The sequence below is a fragment of the Lepidochelys kempii genome, chromosome 12, assembly GCF_965140265.1.
Source record: "Lepidochelys kempii isolate rLepKem1 chromosome 12, rLepKem1.hap2, whole genome shotgun sequence".
NCBI lineage: Eukaryota > Metazoa > Chordata > Testudines > Cheloniidae > Lepidochelys > Lepidochelys kempii.
Window position 1 is genome coordinate 4,333,421 of NC_133267.1, and position 24,587 is coordinate 4,358,007.

Here is a 24,587-nt window from a genome sequence, read left to right on the forward strand (position 1 = left end):
CACACAGGTCTGCAAAGTAACCAACATGTGAACTGAACCCAACTGAAGGCACTTTGGTGCCATTATCTGTAGACCAGCCCCAGATACATGGGAGGAGGGGAGCACATGCTGTAAAGTCCACTACTGCATTGTCTTTTCTCCCAGCCCCCTCCGCTGCCCATCATTTGACAACAAACTCAGTAGCGTTAGCAGCCCATGCAAGCCAGTGAGGTAGTGGAGGGGTTAACTTGGGGAGACAACAGATAACCCTGATTGCATAAATAAAGTGCAGACTCACAAAGCACGCATCTCCACACCAGCTCTTGCACATGGATGTGTATTTTAATAAAAATACATCTGTCAAAATACAACAGAATGTGACCATATTTCCAGTACAGTTCTACATTTTTTTTCTTCAGTTAAAATCCCCTACCCCCCACCCCGAGGGTTTCATGCTTGCATTGGATAACTTAGCTCACAAATACTAAGCTTAGACGGAACCAATGTGCACAGTCCATTTAGCCACTGTTATTAACAGAAAGGATAAACCCTTGAATGACGCTGGAAAGTCTGGAAGAGCAAAGACTCTGCTCACTCACGATTTGCATTGGGGATTCTTTTATTTTTTTTTAATAGCCGACATGGCTGGTAAACAGGAAACAAAACCAAAGCATCCTCACATTCCACGCTGCAGCCGAACTTTTCATACCTGAGTTTTGAGCCATCGGAAGAAGAAAATTAAATTACAATGTATACTTCATTGGATTGTTTTTCCTTTTTAATATACTGTTATACAGAAATTGAAGCGGTCATCAAAACCCTCCTACTGCCCGGCGTTCCACACGGTGCCGTCTACAGAGCCAAGAGGAGCATAGGTCCACAAGTGAAAAATAAAAACCAAACTCATATTACTAGAGAGGATATCATCCTTAAATAGTGTCACACCAACTTTGTATTTAGTTTTAACATTTTCTGTAAAAAACCCCCAAGCCCCCAAAGGCATTTGTTTGTTTCTATTTCCAACTTCAAAGTGATGAGAGTCCACCGTGCAAAACCCAACTCCCTCATTGTGCTTTTCCTACTAATTTGGGATCAAGTCCTCCTTGGTCCTGGCATTTGTCTTTCGAAGCACGTGGGGAACAGAAGAAAAACAAAGTGGTTGAAGTGCAAACCCCCCCAGTGAGCTAGTTGCGGTGAGTAAAAGGGGGTTAAAACAACTGCCTGTATAATAATGTTTCTTTTCATTATAGATCCTCCTCTTATGTGATCAGCTTCCCAGGTGGACGCCCAGATCCAGATCCCAGCCCCAGTACCGCCCCAAGGCTGGAGTTGTGAACTCCGCTGAGGGTGCTCTCTGGCTAGGATGACATGATACTTTCCATCTCATGTAACTAGCTGGGGGGCATAGAGCTGGCAACAGCCTGCAGACCCAGAACAACGCTGGCTCATCCGAGAGAAAAGAGCCACGGGGCGTTCATTCACCTGCTGCTGCTGGTGACGGGTATCTGGTGTCAGTGAAACACGTGGGGGGTAAATGTGAGCCCTCACCAAAGAGACCCAGTGCTTCCTCTTTAGGCGGCAGCTGGCTCCCATCCCCCTGCAGGACTGCTCTAAAATGCCTCCCAAACCTGCCTCCTGGAGGCCAGCGGGCCCCATCTCCCTGCCCAGGGAAGGGACCCTGCTCAAACCCACCGTCTGGCTCAACGGTAAGAGCCAACCCCCTGGAGTTTCCCTCTGACCCGGACGCTCTTGAAGGCATGGCAAGGCGCTGGGCAGCAGCACTGCCCTCACCCAGCCTGGTCCATGCACGAGCCACACCACCACCACCTCGCCTCCTCGGACCAAGGGCAGCCCCAGCTCAGTCGACCCGCCATGTGTCTTGGGGATTTGGGGCCAGTTTATAGAAGAAACCCGAACAGGCCTCATTCACTAGAAAGCAGATTTAAAGGCAATTTCGGGGCAGTTCTTTGCAAATGTACATTGCCCTGAACAGCATGAACAGCAGCTAGGGGTGTGCACAAACAGCCAGCTGGATGCCACTGCTAACAGCGGCATGTGCGGCTTTCCATCCGTGGCTCTCCAAGCACTTCAGGGAGCACTGGGGAAACTGAGGCCCAGAGAGGTGAGGTGATTTGCCCCAGGTCACAGGAGGCCAGTGGCAAGATGCGGAATAGAGCCCTGAGCTCCTGAGTTGCAGTCCAGCATCCTGCCCGTGGCCCAGGCTGCCTCCTGTAAGAGGAGCGCGCTCAGCTATCTGATTTGTGCACAGGCTGGCATGCAGCAGCATGGCCTTCCCTCCAGGCCTGGCTGACACGCCCGAGCTCCACCAGTTCAACCCAGGCTGTGACGTGGCGCTGGTTGGCGTAGCTCTGTGTGGACTCTCTCCCTTCGGTTGAAACCTGGCTTGGAGCAGTTCAGCTAAACCCGTTTAACATCACACTTTCACCAGGGCAGCTCCGGGCATAGACCAAGCCCAGGCCTTCCTCGATGGAGCCGCTGCTAACGTCCACCAGCAGCAGTGACCGAGGGGCGGGGGCAGGCGGGGGTGCAGTCAGCTGCAGAGAACTTAGGGCGCCATCAGGGCCTCTGGCCTCCAGCCATACTTACGGACGGGGCCCGGTCTCCTCCACACGCCATGTGTGCAGCGAGTGTCCCCGGGCAGCGCCCTGCTGCTGGAGAGACGTGCACTGGGGACTGCCTCGCGCTAGTGGGGGCAGGAAGTGGTCACTGAAAGGTCTGGAAACAGCGAGATAAGGCACAAAATAAGTCGACATCCTCCCCCGGCAACTGGTGCCGTGAACAGGCGTGAGCTAGTACTTGCTGAGAACCAGCTTGCAGGCTGCTGCCCCCCTCTCCTCCCGGGATAGGATGGGGAAGTGCAGCCAAGGTGAGCGTCTGTCCATTTTCCTGACAAGCCTGGGGGGAAACTGCTGGATAAACCAGGGTCCCTCTCTCCGGCAGGGACGCCATGGCCAGCCAAGCCCCGACCCACACATAGGCAGTTGCCAAGTTTGATTCCAACGTGAATGACCATGGCACTTATCCAGCCAGCCCATTTTCAGCGTGGCTGGTCCCATCACCGCAGGGCTGAACCACGCACATTCCAGACTGCCCCTTAAGAGCTGCATGGCAGGACCCGGCCCTGGGAGATGGACTGACTGGTCCAGTGGGCCTTTTCCATCTCTAGACTCTGCAGGAAATACCCCGCCTGACCCACAGGGGGGATGTTGGTCTCAGATTTACACCGGTGTAAAACATTTGGTTCAGTGGAGTTAACCCTGACTTACACCAGGGGAGAACCGAGGCAGGCCTGTGGGGCCTGGAGGCAGAAGGGCAGAGGATTCGGGAGGTAGTTGTGATGCCTCCTGAGGCACATGAACTCCCCAAACACAGCTACGGACATGCCAGGAACAGCCCGGCCACTCAAGCCAGCAGGCTCCAAACTTGGGCAACACGACAGAGCCAGGGTCACATCCAGCACGGAGCAGCACAAACCATTCTGCAAGGAGTGTCGTTCCACCCAACTGCTCCAGCCACAGGCATGAGCCGGGGCACGGCCGCCCTAGGGCACAGCTGATGGAGGAAAGCCCTGCCCCTCACTCAGGAGCCTGCCCTACATGCCAGGTACCCACCACTGCTGCAATCAGGAACAGGGGCCACAGTGCAGGAGGGCACGGGGATGGCTGCAGCTCCTCCCAGGGCTGGATCCACACTGCTGCTTTACTAGCAACACCCTGGAGGAAATGGCCCACCGGGCTCCTCGACAGGGCCAAGTGCCTAAATAGCAACCACAGCTGCCCAGCCTGTGAAAAGGAGTGAACAGAGTCACTGCAGAGCAGGCCTTCAAACTCATCAAGCCGCATCAGGCAAAGCATGGCCAATCCACACTTCCCAGGGGGAACCACGGCTCCATCCGGAAGATCAGAATTTGTCCCAGGCGACCTTCAGATGAAGCCCCCACCCCCACCAGATCCCCTCAGACCCTCCTTTCCCACATACCCACAGCCTCCTGGAGTCAGAGCCACACCGGCCAGCCTCTGCTTCTGCCCTTCCCTGCAGCACTGAGTGCATGCTAGAGAACCAGTGGAGCAGATGTTTCTTGCCCTCACGCCAGTGTCTCATGGCGCCCTCAGGACTCACCAGAACTCGGCTGGGGTTGAGGCACACTCACGCCAGAAGCATACTCAACATTTCGGACCTGAAAACAACAGGTCTGGAGCCCAGAGAGGAGCGAGTTTAGAAAGGCTCCTGGGTGTTGTTCCCTGTTACCAGCCTAGCGCGACTGTCTTATGGCCTGTCAGTCACTTGCTGGTGACATCCCCTGACCAACAGCACAACGCCATGGGCACAGAAACTCAGGGAAGCAGGTTTGAGGAGTTACCTATACTGCAGAGTCACTCACACCGGCGGTGGGCAGGATCCTTGCGAAGGAGGAAGCTCTCTGTTCCCTGCACGCTGATCGGCTCACAGCCCACCTGAGACCCTGACCCCACCGGGTTATTCCGTGTACACCACCGAGACAACAAGGGGAGAAAAGCCACGTGTGGGGCCAGCGCTCAGACGTAGCCAGGAGAGCGCTCTGGGATTACAGTGTAAATTCTGACTGGTCCCCAAGCCATCCTCTCCCGGCTCCTCCCTACCTCTCCTGATGCCATGGTGCCACTAGCCAAACAATGTGGATCGGGGAAGCTGGCATGCCACCTCTGCCACTCTCTGCTGATGCCCCTCAATCCAGCTCCCCACCCCACACCCCTCAGTCCTGCCCCACCACTGCCAGTGACCTTTAATCCTGACCGGCAGCGGCCGCAATTCCAGCCTGGGGCTCTCCTGGGCCCAGAGCTCCAAACGCAGCACCGTAGTGCCCAGCGGGGGATTCCGACGACGCCTCTCCCCCCAGCAAAGGAAGTCAGGGTGAACCCGTCCCCCGAGGAGAGCAGGTGAGGTGACTCTGCCCCACTACGCTCCCTGCACAGAGCCACCGAAAGGGCACCTTCCCCAAGGCTCCAGGTTCTCAAGCCAGCCCCTCGGAGGAAGCTGCCACATGCCACGTGCAAACCCCCTTCAGTGAAAGCTCGTTGCACCGGGCTGTATGCAATGGGTCCCTCTACTAGGGAGCATGAAACGAGCGAGCTGTGCACTTCAGCAGCATCCTCAGCTTACCCCAGCGGTCCGTGCAAACCAGAGTCACTCCAGTATGCTTGCTCCAGGGATAAACATCCCTTCTGGGCTGCCATCTGGGTAAGTGCTTGAAGGACTGCAACCCTCTGGTGCTGCTATGGAGGAGTGCAAGGGGATTTTACACAATTAGCTGCAGACCCTTTGGAAAGGTGCGATTGGGAGCGTGTATCACGGTGGGGCCTGGCTGCACTAGAGCGAAGAGGTCTCAGCATGGCCTGTTATTCAACGACTTAGAGGCTCTCTCTGAGCTTGACCATGGAAGACAGTCAGTCATTCCTGCAGTGTGCCCAGAGATCAGACGGCGTTCCCTGAGCTCTCTGTTCTGGCTCTCCAGGCTGGCCGCGTGCTGTTCTCTGCGCAGAGTAATATTTTTTATTCTTTTTTTCGTAGGGAAAAAGAAGCTAGTTTGAGCCATTTTTCCATCCCAGCTGCTCAAAGGACAGATTTCACAGCCCATTTGCCTGTGATGAGAACGGTGCGATTTTGGACATTTCAAACACCATTTACTCCACACAGATGCAGTAGCAGGCCCAACTCAGCTGTGATGTTTTTCATGCACACTGAAGGTTGCTAGGCTGCCGTGTTACAGACTGATCCGCGGTTACATGGGAACGGCTCCGGAGCCCCTGCAGTTACCTGCCCACCAAGGTACATTTTAAAGTGCTCTGTATGGAGATTTGCATCTAGGAAGTAAGTGACCAGGGGCGAGAGTGGGGAAATTCGGTTATGTGCACAATGGACCCCTAACCAAATGAAGGATGCCCGTGCTGTTAAAATTCACACTACAGTAAAAGCTGTTTTATCCGGCATGTTGGGAGTAGGGGGGATGCCGGTAAGTGAAAAATGCTGGTTAATCAAGAGGAAGGGAGTTTGGGTGCAAGAAGTGGTGTGAGGCGTGGGCTCTGGGAGGGAGTTTCGGCTCGGGAGGGAGCTTGGGGTGCCGGATCCAGGGGCCGGTCACCTTGGGCAGCTCCCTGCAAGTGGCGACCTGTCCCAGCTGCTCCTAGGTGGAGGTGCGGTAGGCGGCTCTGCACACTGCCCCTGCCCTGCCCAGAGTGCTAGGTTCACAGCTGCCATTGGCCGGGAACTGTGGCCATTGGGAGATGCAAGGGGGGTGCCTGCAGGCGGAGTCAGCGTGGAGAGCTGCCCACCGCACCCCTGCCTAGGAGCAGCTGGGACAGGTCCGAGCCCCCGAGCCCCCTCCCGCGCCCAACCTCCCTCCCAGAGCCTGCGCTCCGCACCCCATCCCGTGCCCCAACCCCCTGCCAGCCCCGCACCAACTGGACTATAAACCGGACTTTCAGTGAAGATCAGAAATGCTGGTTTATAGAGCTTTCTGGCTGGTCAAGAGCCGGATAAAACAAATTTTACTGTAGTTACTATTCATACTGTGTCAGTCACCCGATCTGTTCCACCCCACTAAGGCCCAGTGAGGAAATAATGGACACACAAATATTGTCTCCACACACAGGAAACGACAGATGAGAGTATGGTGCGGTCACTCAGCCAGGAGCCACCGATCAGCACCATGACAGGGGAGGATATGGAACCACAACACGTGATGGGCATCATCAGCGGACTCCAAACGGCAGCTGGTCTGACACATGGGGCGAACGTGAAACTGCTGCCACCACCTCCTGGGGAAAGCAGAGAATGAAGCAGCTTCCCTGCTAGTCTGCATAAGACCAACTAGGGATACAACGGAGAATGGTTCTTAAACTGTTATTGCTGGACCACATTCAGAAACATGGGATTTTAGGCTTGTACTTTCTATTTAGCTTATACTTGGGGTAACTTTGTTAACTCTGCAGTAAGTCACTGGAGAAGAACGGAGGCTGGGAGAGGCCCCAGAGGAAGTGTTGGCAAGAAGCTTAACACTCTTGCGGAGCAGCCAGTGGTAACGTGGCACCGAGGGCGGTAGGCAAAGGGGAACGTCGGCTGCAGTTCAGGCTCCATTTTCTCCAGTGACACGCATCTCACCATTCGATTGTATTGGGTATCTGCCCCTCCATGCACCGACGGGGAATGGGTCACGCACCACGAAATACACGGAATGTAACACAGATGGTGCAGGGGAAAATTCACAATCAACCAGTTGCATTACGGGGTTTTTTTTGGCCTCTCTGAAACACCCACTGTTGGCCACCACCAGCAGCAGGATCCCGGACTGATACGGAGTGACAAATCCTACCTTCTTATTGGTCACCGGTTGTTTTTGTCAAGTTACAAGTCTTGGAGACTGAAGACAGCTCCTGAAGAGTATTTCTGTAGAGTGTTCAACTCTTTCCCTAACACCTGGTGCTATTAGGGAGCATTTCCAAAGAGGTCACAGGAACAGCCCCGACACCTGACAGTGAATGTCTTCGGGGTTTTAGAAATGCTGATGGAAAGGAAGGCAAGACAGGGCCGAAGTGAAAGACCTCACCAAGAATAAATGCAAAAAACAAACATTGCAAATAATACAGCCTTCCCCAGCGAGTCAAGAAATGTACAAAACTGCTACCAAGTGCATACGAATATACACCAAGAACTCACCACAAACTGGAGAAAGAGCTAGGAAATGTACAGAAGCAACTGGAGATTGAATGGCAACCTAGAGTCATTAAGAAAACTGCTGTTGTGACAGAAGAGTCATAATATTCCTTTAACCCAAGGAGCCAGAACCAAGCTTCCAAGCACTAGAACTTGAGAGCAAGAGCTGCAGAGTCAGTCGGTTACATGGCCAATTCAGAGACGGGTCAGGGATGAAGGAAAAATCAGCCTGGAGGATCTTGAATTGGAGATAAGCAGAGCAACAGAAGAGAGGAAGAGAAGCACTGTTTCCTGATACCAGGCTCAATGATCTGCCCTTACTATGCCGCAGGCGGACAGGAGAAACGGCTGAGTATTCACAATTGCAATAACCAGTTGTGGAGTTGGACATGGAACTGACTGGAATGCAACACAAGGATGGCTTATCCAATGTGAATAACACGTAGGAGAACTGGCTGAAGACATGGAGAGGCCAGTCCATTGCATCTTCAGATACCCCGGAGAAGCTACCAGAAGTCTTAGCCCAAGAGCATTTAGATGCTTTACCTGTAATGAATGAGAAACTGAAGATAAAACAACTGCTCTGGAAGAGTAAATGCAACTGTGGAGTAAGAAGCTTTCGAACAATTCTGCCAAGGAAGAAAATGATCCATGGTGCAAGGCCAACACAGGGACCCAAGGGGACAGCTGCACAATGACAAAAAAAGGCACTGCTTAAAGGAAGTGGAACCTCTATAGTACTGAGTAGCAAAAAGCACAACCTCCAGGGAATCTTTGCAAAGGAAGTGGTGACGTTGTTACAAAGGTGGGAAGAGAGGCCAGCTGCAAGCCAGGACGGAAACAGGTAAAGCTGACCAGCCACTGGGGCTGTCCCCATCCTTGGGGGACATGGTTAGGTAACTAAGTGTAGACCCAACTTACCTAACCCAAACTGGCAAACCCCAGGCCAAGAGAGGACATTAGACTGGGCGCTGGAAAGTAGGTCTGCTGTAAGAGATACTATGGCTACAAGTTCTAACGCCAGGCTGGCTTTAGCAGATGCCAATGCAGCAACCCCTGGCGGCTGTTTTTACTGGACTGTACAAGCCAGGCCCAGCAGTTGGTGATGAGGCTGCGGGAAGATTCCTCCCTAGGTCAGTCTGTGCACCTACACAAGACGCATTTTCAATTCCACATTTTTATCAACAGGTGGCACTAGCCATTTACACATTGGTTACGATTTCACAATGGAACCGTCACCACCTTGCTTTCCCCCACTCTCCCCCTTCCAGTTCTGTCTGCAAAGGATCCCTCACCACCACCGTAGGCAGCATCCAACCCCTCCTCCGCCGGGCCCTCAAGCATTTGCTACACCATCAGCAGAAGCAGTAATGACGCAGGGTCTGGGCTTCAGCAGAGAGGTGCCCCAGGGTCTCCTACTCCACCTGCAGCCTCCACTCGTGGTGCTGAACATACAGCCGGGAGCTAAGCACACAGCGCATTCCTTCCCCAGCACGGTGTGTAAGCTCACTCCCAGCGTGGAGCCCACGGAGGGGCTGGCGAGGATTCTGAGCCTGAATGCCCTCCACTTGGCATTAGTGAATTTGAACAAATTTTATTTTTCATTTTCCCCGTCTGAAAAAATTTCAAATTAAACACAGAAAAAGCAGCAGAGACAAGTGCGGCAAACCCCATTTCCCCTTTGCGAAGATCTGTGGGAGGGCAGGCAGACCGCTCGCCACATTCGGTCACACCATACCCTACTCTCCGTCAGCAACGGCACCCAGACACAAACGCGCAGTGCGTGAAGCCGTTGGGTATCGTTAGCCTCACGCACGCACGCTTGTAATTCAACATGTCTAGCCGCGCTTGTGAGGTCGCCTTTGACAGCACTGCTGAACCAGTTCATCCTCCGCTGGTGTTAAGCCGTCACAGCTCCTTGCTGGGGTCACCGTGCGGCTCCAAACTCAGTATTTACTCTACAATCCTTATGAGAACAGAGCTGCTGCCTTTAAATGTAATGGCCTGGCTGTCATGTATTTAAAATCTTGCCGTCTATAATGCTGTTGGTCCACACACAGCCTGTAAAAACCTGACATTTACAAGCTTTGGGGGTGATACAAGCACACTCCATACTTCCAGGTCAATTCTCCCAATGGACACCTGGCATATCCAAGCAGCCATCTGGACGTCTGGGATGGGTGATCAGTAAAGATTCCTAGCAGAGCTCTAGCTGGGGGATGCAGCCCAGATCCCAGCTACACCAACGTGGCCTAACCCGCAGAGAACGGGGCTCCGTAATGGAACACACAGCAAACCCTTCGCTCAGGCAGCCCTAGCAGCTGCTCCTTAGAGGTTAGTCCCAGGGGCTCATCCAAACCTGGTGATTTCCAACTCCCTCTGCTTTTCCAGCCTCTAACCACAGCGAGGTGCTCTCCATGCCCGAAGGCTGGCTGTTCCAGGGCTGGAGGTGCATTCGCAGCCTAGCCCACTGACATGAGGAACAAGGCAATGTCTCCCACTGCACTAGCCTGGCCCTTCACAGGGTCAGCAAAGGACCAGCCCCGGGCTCTTGAAGGGGCAGAACTGGTGAAGCCCAGAGATCCTTCAGTTCCCAGGATGAAGCCTAAAGTGACTGTTGGGGGGGGGGGGGGGGAATAACAGAGCTTGGGCTGTGGGGAATAAATACATGAATGCCTTGGCTGAGGTGGAAGAGACCTTTTTAATGAATGGGATCCAAATAAACACCTTGAGCTGCCCTCTGGGGAAGAGCTCAGGTCACTAGCACTGGAGATAAATACTGGATGTTCATGTGTGGGGACGGGTATAGATCTTTTTTACTTAAGAAAATAAGAAGCTGTCACCCAGGTGGATGAGCTTTATCACTAAATTAGCAGAAACCAGCTCAGCACAAACTCTCCAGATATAAATACTGGTGGCTCAGTCAGAAAAAAATAAAGAGAAAGACCTAAATCGGAAGGCTCTACATTAGATTAACCAGCGAAATACTGAGTGCTGCTGCAGCCGCGGTGACGGTGGGGAGATGGGAGAGGTCTGCCAGCCGCTGCCCGGCTCCGCCAATGGCACGTGACGAGGACGCCTGGTGCGGAGGGACTGACTCAGTCAGCGCTCTGTCTCTTCCCGGGGCGGGCGGGGGGGCCGGGCAGCAGGGAGGTCAGGCGAGGGAAGAGGCGGTGGTGGCAATGGAGGGTGAAGGGCAGCACTGGAGGACGTCACTCCATCTCCTCTGGTGGCTAGTGCAAACAGTCGTCAACTCTGGCAAAGGAGCAGGAACCCAAGCCCACACGAGCCATGAGCCGCAAACACTCGGAAGCCTGGCCCAGGGCAAGCATCAGCGGGGGCTGCTTTGGCAGGTTCTGAGATTCTGTGGGGAAGAGAGAAGAAAGCGCCTCAGAATGGAAGGCTGAGCACGGCACCTTGCCAGAGCGGCCTACCTAAGTGCTCCCTCGACAGCAAGCAGAGCACAGGCTGGGCAGCTGCTACAAAGAGCTGCCGAGCTGCTCACGCTGTCCCTGCCAGGGTGCTGTCCCTGCACAGATTCACTCCCACATTCGCCGGACGCGCCCCCCAGCAGCGTAAGGCAGCAGGACCTTTGGGAAGCAGTGCTGCGTGGGCCAACAAGCAACCACTGGTGCTGCCAGTCTGAGTCCAAGGGAGACTATGGGGCTGCGCAGCCCATTCCAGCCACTGAACCCCTGAGACCCAGGAGAGCAGAACACAGAGGCAGAAGCAAGGTGGGATGCTAGTTAGTGACCTTCTCCAAGGTGGCCGCTGTCTGCTCCCACTCATGGGCGTCTAGCCTGCAGTACAAGCCCCCTCGGGCCTAGCCATGGATCTGGAGTCCTTCATTTTCTCAAGTGTCCTCTCCAGTTTTATGTTGCTCATCTCTCTGGAGGGGAAATACTTCAGCCAGCTCTGTGCCTCTGCTGAGACCTCAGCCAGGCGTACCAGCAAAGGAGGACGCTTGGTGCTACCAGCCTAGTAAAGATGTCAGAAGGATCACAGGATGCACACAGCATGTCTGGGGACAAGTCCCTCAGGCCACATCCTTCAGCAACTGCTCATCTCCTCCAGTGGGTGAGCAAACAGGGCAAGCACCTTGCCCTGCTGCTGATACTGAGGCAGCCCCATGTGGCTGTCAGCAGCCTGATCCCCAGAGACTTTCCTTCCCCGAATTCCACCTCCTCCATGTGTGTCTGACAGAGGGTGCAGAGAGGTACAGGGCTGGAGCCCTAAACTCCTCTCTAGCTCGCTGCTCTCAGGTTACTGCTCGTCATGCTGCACTGGAGACCACAGCCACAGACCAGACTATCAACGTATGGGGCCTTCCTAGGACCAGAGCATGGCTCTGTGAGACAGAGGAGCTGGATCGCGCACGGAGCTTGGCCAGCAGGGGAAAGACTGACCTGAGCTGAAACTGAGCCCCACCAGGGAATGGGGAAGAGGGAGAGAGTTTGGGGATCAAGCTCCAAACCCTGCTCCCCGTCCTCAGAGTCTAATTCCCACCCTCCTTTCTCTGCCACAAAGGCCTTGAGGGAGCCGGCTCTGCCACCGCCTCCTCCCTGATGGTACCGGCAGGTGGAGTGCTGGGAGCGGGCGAGTCCCCTGCCCTCAGTGCTGACGTCACAACAGCCCCTGCAGGCAGCACTGCTCAGTCCCTTCCGCCCTGCTGGGTGTACAGGGAGCTGGGCCAGGCACCCGGCCTCCCTGAGGCCCTGGCAGAACGGGCCCGTTTTCTGGTTTTCAAAATTGTGACTAAAAGAATCAAAAAGTGGCTTTTCAAGCCTCCGGCCAAGCCTCCGGCCGAGACCAGTGGGGAACGAGGGAGCAGGGTGGGTGAGTCACCACGGGACCCTGTGTAGTGATCAGCCTTCTCGGAGAGCCCAGGCTGATGACGTGGCTGTCAGCCAGAGTAACCATCCCTCCCTTGACCCTTTGCCATGACGTCAGAGGAAGCCAGGCTGCAAGGGGTCCTGTTGCTGTACAGGCCCTATCCTGCCTGCAAACAAGCTTCATTACCATAGAAAGTTTCTGCGCCAACGAGCCCTGGGAATTGGCCAGTTGCTGTCTGGACAGGCTCCACCCTGGGCCAGAGGCTGAGAGGCCCAAACCTACTTTTTCTGGGCTGACTTCCCTCGCTTGGGACTCTTCAGAAGCGAAGCAAGAGCCTGCTATTGATCCTCAGGCAGATCAGGGCTCTGGAGTACAAGGCCACCTTCCTGAGGAAAGCCTGGAGCAGCTGTGTCTATGGGGCATGCGCAAGGTGTGAAGGCCTCATGCAGGGAGTGCTGGGCTGGGGAAGGGGCCTTCAGAGGCCAATTAGACAGCAGGTGCTGGCACCCAACTGTGGATGCAGAGGGGCCCCAGAACTCTGGGGCCAAGACCAGACCCAACTCCTCAATTGCCCAGCTGCACAGGTGGCCAGCAGCTTGGGAACACAACGAGAACTAATCAGCTGAAGGAGACCCCATGACAGATCTCTGTGCATGCAGCAAGGTCACTTCACATCCAGCTACCCTCAGATTGGAAAGGGCAGCCCTGGCTGGGCTGCACGGCCCGTTTATAATCTTGGCTACAGGCAGGCGAAGGGAGAGGGAATGGCTTTTGAGAAGGCTCAGGAACCCTCTCTCGGGGAAGAAAGCTCATTTAAATGCTTGAAACTCCGGCTGTTCAATGAAAACCCCCAAAGCAATCACAAGTCTGCCCTCTTCAGACTCCAGCCACAGGCCCTCAGGTGAGGACAAGCACCACTGAAATGAATTCTACTGATGGGATGGTGAAACACACTTCCCCTGACAGTGGGGTCAGCTACAGACCCGAGGGGTGTGACAGCCAATCCCTGCACTGAAAGGACCTCAGAGGAGAGAGCTGATGTCCGCTGATGGGGCAGGGTGAGAGGGGGAATGCACTGGAGGCGGCTTAGCTCCTCGCAGCGAAGGTGGAAATTCCTGACGGGAACCCTCAGAGGAGTGTTGGGACAGGCGACTGGGTGCGAGCCAGGAGGGGAACAGAGCAGCAGCAGCAGCTGTGTGCTGGCCAGGGAATGGGGTTAAAGCTGTGGGTATCTGGCTTCCCTTCTCCCCTTCCCCAGTCACCCCAGCTGTCACTGTCCCAGGCCACAACACCTCGGAGCAATCGGCAGGAACAAGGGGAGCTCCAGGCACACATTTCGGAGGGCCCCCTCACATCCCAAGCACCTGCCCCGGGGCGACTGTGGTTGCGGCAGAGGTGTCGTGGCCCCTGCCTTACCCAATATAGCACTATTGAGAGCAGCACACACAGGTTCCCTCTGGATTGGATCCAGCTGCTGCCCAACAGGGCAGTTCCAGGGGTCAGAGTATGCCAGCAGGCTGAAAGCGTCCTGGGGACGGAAGAGAGACACGGGCAGTAAGGCGAGCAGCAATGCAGAAAAAGGGGAGGGACTAACAGTCAACCAGGGCATGTTCCCTCAGCCAGGTAGCAGGCATCTGCCAACAAGAATGCCCCAGCTCCGGCAGCAAATGAGGGCAGCTGGGCAAGGGGCTGCTGAGTGAGACATGCACCTCTCACTCCTGGCTGAGGTGCCAGCAGCGGAGGCAGACATGCACCTCCCCCCAGTGCAGAATGAACATTGGCTTGTGGGAGCTGGCCACAGGCGCCCTGTGTTATTGAGGGCCACTGCTGGTGCTAGCGCTGTTCCCACCCCTCTCCACCTGCACAGCCCCCGGCCTCCCAGTACCCGGCAGGAAAAACCCCAGCTCTGGTCCATGTGGCGGGTGCTGCTGTGAGCCCGGCCAGAGGCACACCCTCACCTGCAGCATCTTCTTGTGCGTCGTGTTCTTCCCGTACTCTCTGCAGAGCTGCTCGCTCAGAGTCTGCAGCTCCCGCCCAAACTGGATCATTCGCTCTGTGGCAGCATGGTTCCCCCCGCAGAGCTGTCTCTGGGGGCAGCCGTCTTCTGAAAAAAGGCCAGAGGGGAAGAGAAATGACTGCCCTGCAGGCAGGCAACTCCTGGTGCTCAGCCCTGCTTCAGGTCCACAAAGTCCTTCCCCGAGGCCCACCCTCACTCTAATGTTCCCCTGGTGGGGCTGCTTTAAGGGCAGCCTGGCAGAGCAGACGCCCACTGCTGTTCTTTGCGCCCTGAGCCCGGTGTCCAGCTGTCTGCCAGCAGGCAGTGGGTGTCTGTGTGGGGTGCACACAGGCATGATACTGTCCAGGATCTGCCCTGGATGAACAGGAAGGCAGCATTAACAGCTCATCAAGTCTCATGACCAAGCCACACAGGGGTCCACACTGTGACTGCGCTGTGTTATCACCTTTGTGGTGAGTGTGGAAATGTAGCCCTGGAGGAGGGGCTGCACTGACAACCCCCTCTCCCCGCAAACAGTTAGAGCCTCCCCACAAGTTGCTGCCCCTCTGAGTCTGGACCTGCAGGGATGCCCGACTCCCAAGAGGAGGGCTGGCTGTCACTTTCCATCCTGGGCCCCCTCTGCTGAGGCTGCCAAGGAGGAGGGCAATCCACGCCAGTCTAGGTGGTTTTTGTATGGTGACCACTTGACAACCAGGAAACAGAGTGAGACCTTCACAGCCTCATCTCATCTCACAAGGCATGTCACCACAGTGACTAGACACCGGTGGTGACTAGACTTTGCCAGGTGACTCGGGCAGTGGGGCTGTTTCATTGCTGTGTAGACTTCTGGGCTCAGGCTGGAGCCCGAGCTCTGGGACCCTCCCACCTCGCAGGGTCCTAGAGCCTGGATGGCTACACAACAGTGGAACAGCCCAAGTTGGCTGGTCCGGGCCAGCTGCGGGTGTCTAGCTGCTGTGTAGACCACCCAGAGAGGCCACAGAACCAGCAACAGAGGATGGCAACTCTCTGTACTGTTCTGAGCTGGATGTTACTGCTGACCAGGCTCTGGCCTCCACTGCCCCATCACCAGCCAGCTGATTAGCCCTCTGCATCCCGCACCTCAGGAGTTCCAGGGCAGTAGGATCCCCCAGGGTGAAGGTCTAACACACGTCATCTTTACTGGCAGTTTGCACACAGGATGCCCTGAAAAATTAGGCCTTTTGTTTGACTCCCCTGTAAAGGGAGCCCCACCCCATGTATCAAGTCAGTGAGCAAACTCAGCTGCCCAGCCCTGTCTAAATCAGTATTAAGCACCTGGCCCCCAAAAAAGTCTAGATTAGTTCAATTCCCAGATGGTTTCTCCCCCCCGCCCCAGATCAGAGATCCCGAGAATCTCATGCCTGCACCCTGGGCTGAGGAACAGACCCACAGGGCAATGCCCAACCCTGATCCAGTCCCAGACAGAGCTAATACATGTGTCAGCAGTGCCATTCCCCCGCTAACTTTTTGTGAGGGACAGGAGAGCACTCCTTCCTTCCAGGGCCCTACCCATGCTGGACTCATCCGTCTGGAGGATCTCTTCATGTTTGTAGGTGCCATTCATTATCCTGGTGGAGGAGTTTTCAAGGACTCCATTGGGGTAATGCTCAGCCTCCATCTCCATCTCACTGTCACTGGGGTGCAAAAGGAAAAGAAAAGCCTGAGGGCTTAGAAAGGGCAGAAACATTCTCCAAAGGGAAAGTCCTACAGAAGGAAGCGTGCCCAATGGCCGACCAGTAGGCTGCCAGGGCTAGACACCCAGTAGCCCACAGGAGACAAGAAAACAATCCAGCAGGGCAAAACCAGGTTCAGAACAACGAAGGCCTCTATCTATAAAGTGCGGTTCGAACCCAAGGGGGTCCCGGAGGAGGGAAGGAGGGAAGTACTTAATTTAACATTTCAAATTGCAGCCACTTCTGGGGTGGAGAACAGCAGCCAAGCAACACACAACACTCTACACAATACAGGGGAAATTTTAGCCAAGAGCACTGAGGCAAACCATCAGCCCTAGACAAAGTGTCCCTCAGGTTCTTTAATATCCACGCAGAGCAGACAGGGCCACGGTTTCAAGACCTCTACACAGCAAATTGCAGGAGACCTCCACTGCTCTAACTCAGAAGGCTGAAAGGATGAGATGATCCACCAGGACTTGAACTCAAGAGTTCAAAGATTCTCTGTGTTTCAGATCTACGCCGTCCCCGCTGGCATAGAGCTGTCATTACCCAGCGTTTGTGCAGACGATTTGTAGGACTCCAGTATATGATGTCTCTCACTCGGTTATGAGCTGTACAACCATGTGGAGTTCAGAGTGGAAGCTAGAGGCTTCCCTGACCATGGTATTTAGCAATCCACTTAGTGAGTCTGAATGTCAGCTGGCAGTTGCTGAGGACCCCTCATTAATCACAAAGATCTCTGCCCCAACATGTCCTAGGGAGCCCCGCAGCAGCCACCAAAACAGCTAAGCAGAGAGGAAACTCAGCTCTCACGCTTGGTCAGCATATTTGACAGAACAAGGAGCAATGGTCTCAAGTTACAGTGGGGGAGGTTTAGGTTGGATATTAGGAAAAACTTTTTCACTAGGAGGGTAGTGAAGCACTGGAATGGGTTACCTAAGGAGATGGTGGAATCTCCTTCCTCAGAGGTTTTTAAGGACAGGCTTGACAAAGGCCTGGCTGGGATGATTTAGTTGGGGATTGGTCCTGCTTTGAGCAGGGGGTTGGACTAGATGACCTCCTGAGGTCCCTTCCAACCCTGATAGTCTATGTCTATTTCAAACCCCAATAAATGCAGCAATAATGACCTTCCAGGCTTGAAACCCACCGTGACTCAATGGAGATGCCTGTAATTCACAGGGCCCTTTGGCCCGATGGCACCAGCATCTAATGAACTGGTCCAGTGAACAGAATGTGACCCCATGCAAAAGGGACACGTCTAAGTGACAAGGGTCTGGGCTGCCGTGCAGAAGACTCAGGTCTGCTTCCTGCACCCAGCTCAGTCTTTTATTCCCCGCGGGAGCACACAGATTCCTGGAGGAAGGAGGCCCTTTTGCTGTCCATAAGCAAACCTTTCGGCTGAGAGTGCAGGAGCATGCGTGGCAGGGCTGCTGCTTTTTAGACTACCTTTTGGGACAGTCACAGCATCACCCTGGCAGGACATCTGCCCCAAAGGCATTTGGGGACTGTTTACTCAAGGCTATCCTGCTTCTCCTACGGGAACGGGCAGCATCAATTCAGCCCCAAGGTGGGAGGGAGAGTGTGGAAGACGACCTGCCATTGGCTGCTCAGCAGTGATGCCTATAGCTACTCATGGTTACCCCAGTGATGGAAAGAGCGCTGACCGAATGGCTGATAAGGTGCTCAGAAAGCAGGCTAAGCCCCTGCCTGCCCAGGCGTGGGAAAGGCACAGCAAGGAATACCTGGTCTCCTGGTTACTTGTACTGCTATGCTGCTGGGATTTGGTGGAGTCTGTTGAATTGGACTCAGAGTAGTTCACCGACGAAGGAGAGGAAGAGGAGGAAGAGGACGACGATGAACTCAGTGCTGGGTATTTACTGTGGCTTTGTTTGCTTTTTGTGGATGTGACTCCGTTGCTACAGCTTGGGCTGTCTGCTCCTGAAAGCCAAGGAGAGAGGTGTCAGAGGGGAGGGGCTAGGCAATTCTGGGCTGAAGTCAGCAGCAGGAGACATTGCTTGTGCTCCTTTCACTGAGGAGCAGGCCCCAGGGGAGGGAAATAGGGGCAGGCTGCAATTCACAAAATACTAGAGCTCCTTTTTACATTGAGCACAGTGTTAGGAAAACACAAGCAAACCCCAAATGAGCAGCAGCGCCCACTCGCAACACCTGTGCTTCAGTGATTGTGAGAAACAATCCAGCGGATAAGATCCGCCCCAACCAGCTCAGACACCTGAGGGACCGAGGATCCCAAAGAGAAGCACATGAGACAAGCAGAAGTTTGTCTTCGTTGAAACCAGAATTCTCATCCCTCTAACACACCTGGGGAAGAAATCTAGATGTTCAGTGCACTGGTAAAAAACTAGGCCAAAATCCACCTGCTGCAAGAGAATTAAAGCTGAAGAAGCTTTAAAAACCTCCCCCAAACTGCAAACTCCACTTCATAGGATGAAACATGGTATAATGGGACATAGGCAACTCAACACCAACCTGCCACGTGACACTTGTTTATAATTTACTGACATCTTAAAATGACTAATCTGATTCTCCTCACTTGGAAGTTACAGGAGCAAGCGAAAGGAGATGTAGGCCCACAACACTATCACCATGTGCCTGGTACCACAGATGACAGCACTGATTACATATGCAGAGCCTCATCTGCCACTAACCAATTGTATTATATATACATGCACAGACATGACTGTCAAAACATCAGACTGGCTCTGCAACATATCCTACAGACTCACAAGTGAGGACAATACATGCCTGCCACTTCACGTGTGCATTCATAATGTGACAGCAAAATGCATCACAGGCTGACGATACGGCCGTGCGTTGCTGAGTTGGTGTCAGCTCACTGACGTGTGCACTGAAGGGGCCAACGTTGTTCTGAAAGCCAATCTGTGTACTGACAGGATCAAACGCTGCGACAGCAGCATGTTCATGTGTGTGGACCAGGACAAGGCCGGAGGTGAAGTCTGTCTTAACTCAATGTTCATTGAGTTTATTATGTAGGAATTTCCTAGTTGCAAAAATCCATTACCACAGAGACACTCAGATTCTAAGGCCAGAAGGGACGGTTCTGATCAGCCACCCAACCTCCTGGATAACACAGGCCAGAGAATTTCAACCTGGGATTACTGCACTGAGTCCACATCCTGTGGTTGAGTTAGCTATTTTTCAGAAAGACGTCCAGTCTCAAGACAAACAGGGGCTGAGGCCCCAGGCTGGAAACATGGCTGAAGGGAGTGGGGCTATGGAGCTGCTCAGCTAATCGTCTCCCCTTCATTTAAGCCTTTGCATGCCCAGCAGAGACCGTTTTTATGTATGCTCCAGCTCTCTCCTTCTAGCACCCTCAGCTTTTCACATGGAGCAGCTCTGACTGTCAGGTGGAGACAGCTTGAGTGTCAGCAAGGGACTTCTCCACTGGGAATGTAAAGCTTCAAACAAAGCAGCTCTGGCTCCCTGGCCCACTCCGTCCATCTCCACCCTCTGCTTTGATCTTAGGCAAGCACTTTATGCCCCTCGCTCTTACTTGTTTTGCTTGTAAACTGTAAGTCCTTAATTCCTAGACAGGTTTCAGAGTAACAGCCGTGTTAGTCTGTATTCGCAAAAAGAAAAGGAGTACTTGTGGCACCTTAGAGACTAACCAATTTATTTGAGCATGAGCTTTCGTGAGCTGGCTCACGAAAGCTCATGCTCAAATAAATTGGTTAGTCTCTAAGGAGCCACAATTACTCCTTTTCTTTTTGCGAATTCCTAGACACACATTTTAACACATTGTTGTTACACATGAAAAGCCTGTAGCAAAGCGTATTCATCTCACTTCTTTGCTTAGCCTGGCTTCCAAATAGAAAACGGGATGGGGTACTGGAGAGGAGAAAGCAGTGGTGAGTGCACTGGACACCTTGAAGGAGGGGGAGGTTCTCCTGGAGACTTTAGGAAGTCCATAGGAGAGCGGTTATCCCTTGTGGGCCCTGCGGTCGAAGAGACAAGCTGTGCGAGCCAGGCCTTTGCTTATATAGCTCTGCCCGAGGACTGTTCTGTGAGGCAGTCCTTTTGAAGAATATTCTGTCAGCTTCCACATAGCAACTTCTGCGAAAGGCAGTTGTACAACCTAGTCTCTGTTAAAATCATTGATTCAAAATCAACAGTATGCCATTTCTGTCAGAAAGATCACCTCCAGTAACCGTAAATCTTTCCTGCTGGGGTTAGGAGGACAGACGTCTTTCAAAGAGCAAAGGACAGACCCCCCAGCAGGTTGTGTACAAAGCGACCCACCCCCAAGACCTGACCTGCTTCACGTGGAGACGGACAGAAAAGCACTTACCGGTGCTGTGAACGTGCGAGTTGTTCGATCCGTGTCTGGGGCTTAGGCTGGGGGATGCTGGGTAACTGTCCTGTGACTTGGGGCTGCGGGTACTGAAACACCGCACTTCGCTGTCTGTTCCATTCACCATCTCCACAAACTGTCGGCACCTGTGTCAGACAAGGGCGGAGACACCGAGGAGGAAGGGGAGGGTGATGTGAATTAGATTCAGTGCTGGTGCTTTTCTAGTGATTGCTATCATACGTCCCAGAGCAGCAGCAAACTGGGATCAACCAAAGCTTAGGAGGGGTCCTAGCTCTGAAGAGGGCATCTCAAGTCTCCCCGTGTCTTCAAGTTGGGAATGCTGGAGTAGGAAGGGAGTTTTGATACTGCTGCCTAGAAACAGATGCTAATGAACCTGGAGACCTGTACAAGGATGGACAAAAGATGATACATAAACAAGACCATTTCAAGAGCAGATACCTACACTGTAGCTTCCAGCCCAGTATTAGCCGATTAAGTGTGTTCTACATGTAACTGACAAGATGCTGCATCTCAGCTTGGATCAGCCAAGGCAACAGATCACACTCTGAGACATGGACAGAGACCATATTACAGTATCAACAGCACTGGCTACGAAAGCACAAGATACCACAGGATTGGGGGTGAGGGGGCAGGGGGAGGGGGATGAGGCACGGATTCCAAACAGCGGGAGCAATTATGACATTCTACTCCTGGGGCAAGGTAACTTTGAGTGCTCAGACACTATTCCTGCTAGTTAACCAGCTGTTTAAATGTCTGCACTGATCTGAACCCACCAGAATTCACACAGGGAGTGCAAGCCAAGGAACTGGGGGTATATCGCACTGCATGGCTAATGTTCCTCGCATCACAGGTATTCTCTCTAAGCCCAAGGGTGAAAAGGTGATTTCCACTGTGCTGTCCATGGCAACAAATGGTTACCATAGAGCGTGCACCAAACTTCACACCTCCCACACCGTCCAACCAACCTATGCTGGGGGCCACTACAAAAGAGAAGACAATATAAGGTAAAAACACTCATCTACAGAGAAAGGCTGGCAAAGGCCTAGCTCTCCACTCCGCTCTACTGGGAGCTGACAGATACTCCATATCCTAGGGTAAGCAGAGAGTAAGAGGACACATGAACCAGCCCTGAATAACTCAGGACACCAACACACACACACACCAATTCCTACTTTCCCTTTGTCTCTGCTTTAACTCCACCTTTTTCCACACCAGCTTCTTTCTAAGAATCCCCACAGCCGCGCCCACACTTCTCAGCAGGCTGTAAGTGGGGATGAACCGAACTTTACCACGTTCATGTTGCGTGAACAACAGGACGGACTGGGAAGACCAAAGGCAGTGGTAATACACCGGGGTAGGAATCTGCACCACTTCCACATGGCCGCAGGGCTTTCCCCAGACCTGGCATTTTGCTCAGGTGGAGGGGATCTCTGTGGGGCAGGCAGAATGGGTCAGGCCAGCAAGGTGCCTAGTTCGCCCCTCTGTAGTTGATAGGACATGGCAAAGCCTGACCAGCAACAGCTACGGATCCTGAGCAGTGCTAACAAGGGTAGCCAGCGTTCCTTCCTACCTTGCTCACAGGGTAACCGCTCTTAACAGCGGCGTCAATCTGCCTGAATTAAGAACTATGTTGGTTCCTAACACAGTGAGGCCTGTGGACTGCCTGGTTCGGCTCTGTAGACTTTCCAGTGGCATCTCCCAGCACAAAGCTAAACATACTTACTTTAACATGAAGAGCAGGTTAGGGTTGTGTTCTAGGAGGCCAGGGTAGAGCTGCTGCGTGGCCTCTATTGCCTCTCCCACTCTGCCTGCTAAGACTAGCTTCTGTATTCCTGAAAGCAAGAGGAGATCTATTGGCACCAAGGAAAGCCCAGTGACAGCAGGTACTGTGCTCACTGAGATGACACACGGAGCCCCCACAGATCCCTCATGCCCCCAGAGACACATCTCCAATGGTCACCCGCCAAGAGTCTAGGTAGAGCTGAGCTTATGCCATTTGTGCACTGAAAGAAAGCCTGAGAGGACAGGCAGGGGATTTGTTGATACCTCAGAAATATCAGGAGTTGCTGGAGAACCAGTGGGAGATACAAGGGATGTGCATTGTGTGCCTGTAACTTCCTAAGGGAAGGGGTGGGGTGCTAAGCCTTAACCAAAGGCTTCTTTTATTCAGAACATTAGCAAGCTACTGAAGTTAAGCAGGGAATGGCAGCCTGGTCAGGGCCCATCAGGCTGCTGGGGGAAACAAGGGCCTGGACCATTCTGGGTTCTCTCTACAGAGGCACAATCCCAAATCAGCTGCACACCAAGATCTCAGGAAGCTGGTTCCAGGAACAATGAAGACTGAACTGGTTCAAACCTGACAGTCTGGACGTTTTAAAAGATTCAGGGATACAAAGCAGGAGCGGAGGAATAGCTCAGTGGGCGGAGGGATAGCTCGGTGGTTTGAGTATTGGCCTGCTAAACCCAGAGTTGTAAGTTCAATCCTTGAGGGGGCCATATAGGGATCTGGGGCAGAAATTGGGGATTGGTCCTGCTTTGAGCAGGGGTTGGACTAGATGACCTCCTGAGGTCCCTTCCAACCCTGATATTCTGTGATTCTCTGAGCGCCAGGTCACCATGCTCGTGGTCACACACCAGCCAGCAGTTTCTTCACTGCCTTTCTTTCCCCCTCTCTTGCTTTTCTGGTTTGCAGGCTTTCACTGGTTTCTCTCTGCCTTTGATGCTTCTCCTCCTTCGATTCTATTTCTGTCTCCCTATCTGTGTTGTTCCTCTCTTGATTTGCCTGTATCTTACAGAGCCCATTTTAATCGGTCTCAGTTTCACCGGGACACAGAGACATCTCCTTCTCTAACACACTTCCTGTTTAGTCTCCTTTCCCACAGATGACTGTGGCACTCCTACCCCACATCAGATATCCCCATCAGGTTGGGCAGATAACCCACGTACTAATAAAATCAATGACATCAAAGCAGCTTGAAATCTACAAAAAGCTCTCCTGCTTTGCAGCCTCTTCCCTCTCTCATCAAAGTGACAGCAGGGCAGAGTGCTGTCCATTTCAAACTGTTTCTGCTTTGCTGCTCTAGGTGTGGCCTGTCAGCAGAGAAGTGGACAGTCATAATCCTTGCATGGGCATTGTGGAGGGAGGTGCAGCGCTGGGCAGCAACTGCAGGTCATCCCAGGCTGCTGGGCAGAGGATTCTTCCAGCCTGAACACGCATTGAGTGTGTATAAGAAATGTGTGTTCCAGACAACTACAGAGGAATGTAACATAGGTGTGACATGACATAATAGCCGCGTGGGAGACAGATCACAAGGAGGAAGGAGGCACATGCAGCAGAGGACAGAACAGCAGAGCATCAGGGGATGAAAATGGAAATCAGCCAGGAGAAGATGGAAAAAGATGCGAGACTGGACCCAATGCTCTGCGATTCTGTAAAAAAAAAAAAAAAAATCAGGGGGATTCTAAAGACTGCATTCCAACTGCTCTCCAAGTCCTTAATAATCCAGTTCCCTGGATCCAGGGAGGGTTCTCTTCAAAGATGTATTTTTCCACGAGCAAGTTCATTAGAATGGTTCAAAGAAAACAAAGCAGCACATTTCATGCCTGTGGAAGCTGGTGGCCTGGACATTAAGAGGTGAAGGGGGGGGGAAGGATAGCTCAGTGGTTTGAGCAGTGGCCTGCTAAACCCAGGGTTGAGAGTTCAATCCTTGAGGGGGCCATTTAGGGATCTGGGGCAAAAATTGGGGATTGGCCCTGCTTTGAGCAGGGGGTTGGACTAGATGACCTCCTGAGGTCCCTTCCAACCCTGATATTCTATGATTCTATTAGCTGATGTAGCAGGCAAAGCAGACAGGTGTGGTGCATTGCTCTCTATACAGCTCTGCTCACTGCAAAGCCCTTCAGAAGCAGAAAACATGAAATGAATTTGACCAGGGTTTGGCTTGATTCCTTTGTAATGGGTGCCACAGTAAAACCAGGCAGATGCATTAAGGCCTCTACGGCCCCA

At 53.3% G+C, this 24,587-nt stretch overlaps 1 protein-coding gene across 2 annotated transcripts in view; it reads right to left on the reverse strand.

The window, feature by feature from the left end:
• Positions 1-10,371: 10,371 nt before the first annotated feature.
• Positions 10,372-24,587, reverse strand: part of RANBP10 (RAN binding protein 10) — a 162,971-nt gene continuing 148,755 nt past the window's right edge. For both annotated transcript variants that reach the window (XM_073307234.1, XM_073307235.1), the window contains 7 exons: positions 22,305-22,413; positions 20,558-20,706; positions 17,973-18,168; positions 16,067-16,191; positions 14,481-14,626; positions 13,939-14,050; positions 10,372-11,053 (listed from right to left, as the gene is read on the reverse strand). In XM_073307234.1, the coding sequence (XP_073163335.1) occupies positions 10,923-11,053; positions 13,939-14,050; positions 14,481-14,626; positions 16,067-16,191; positions 17,973-18,168; positions 20,558-20,706; positions 22,305-22,413 (968 nt within the window). In that variant the 3' untranslated portion in view covers positions 10,372-10,922. The remainder of the gene's footprint in view (positions 11,054-13,938; positions 14,051-14,480; positions 14,627-16,066; positions 16,192-17,972; positions 18,169-20,557; positions 20,707-22,304; positions 22,414-24,587) is intronic.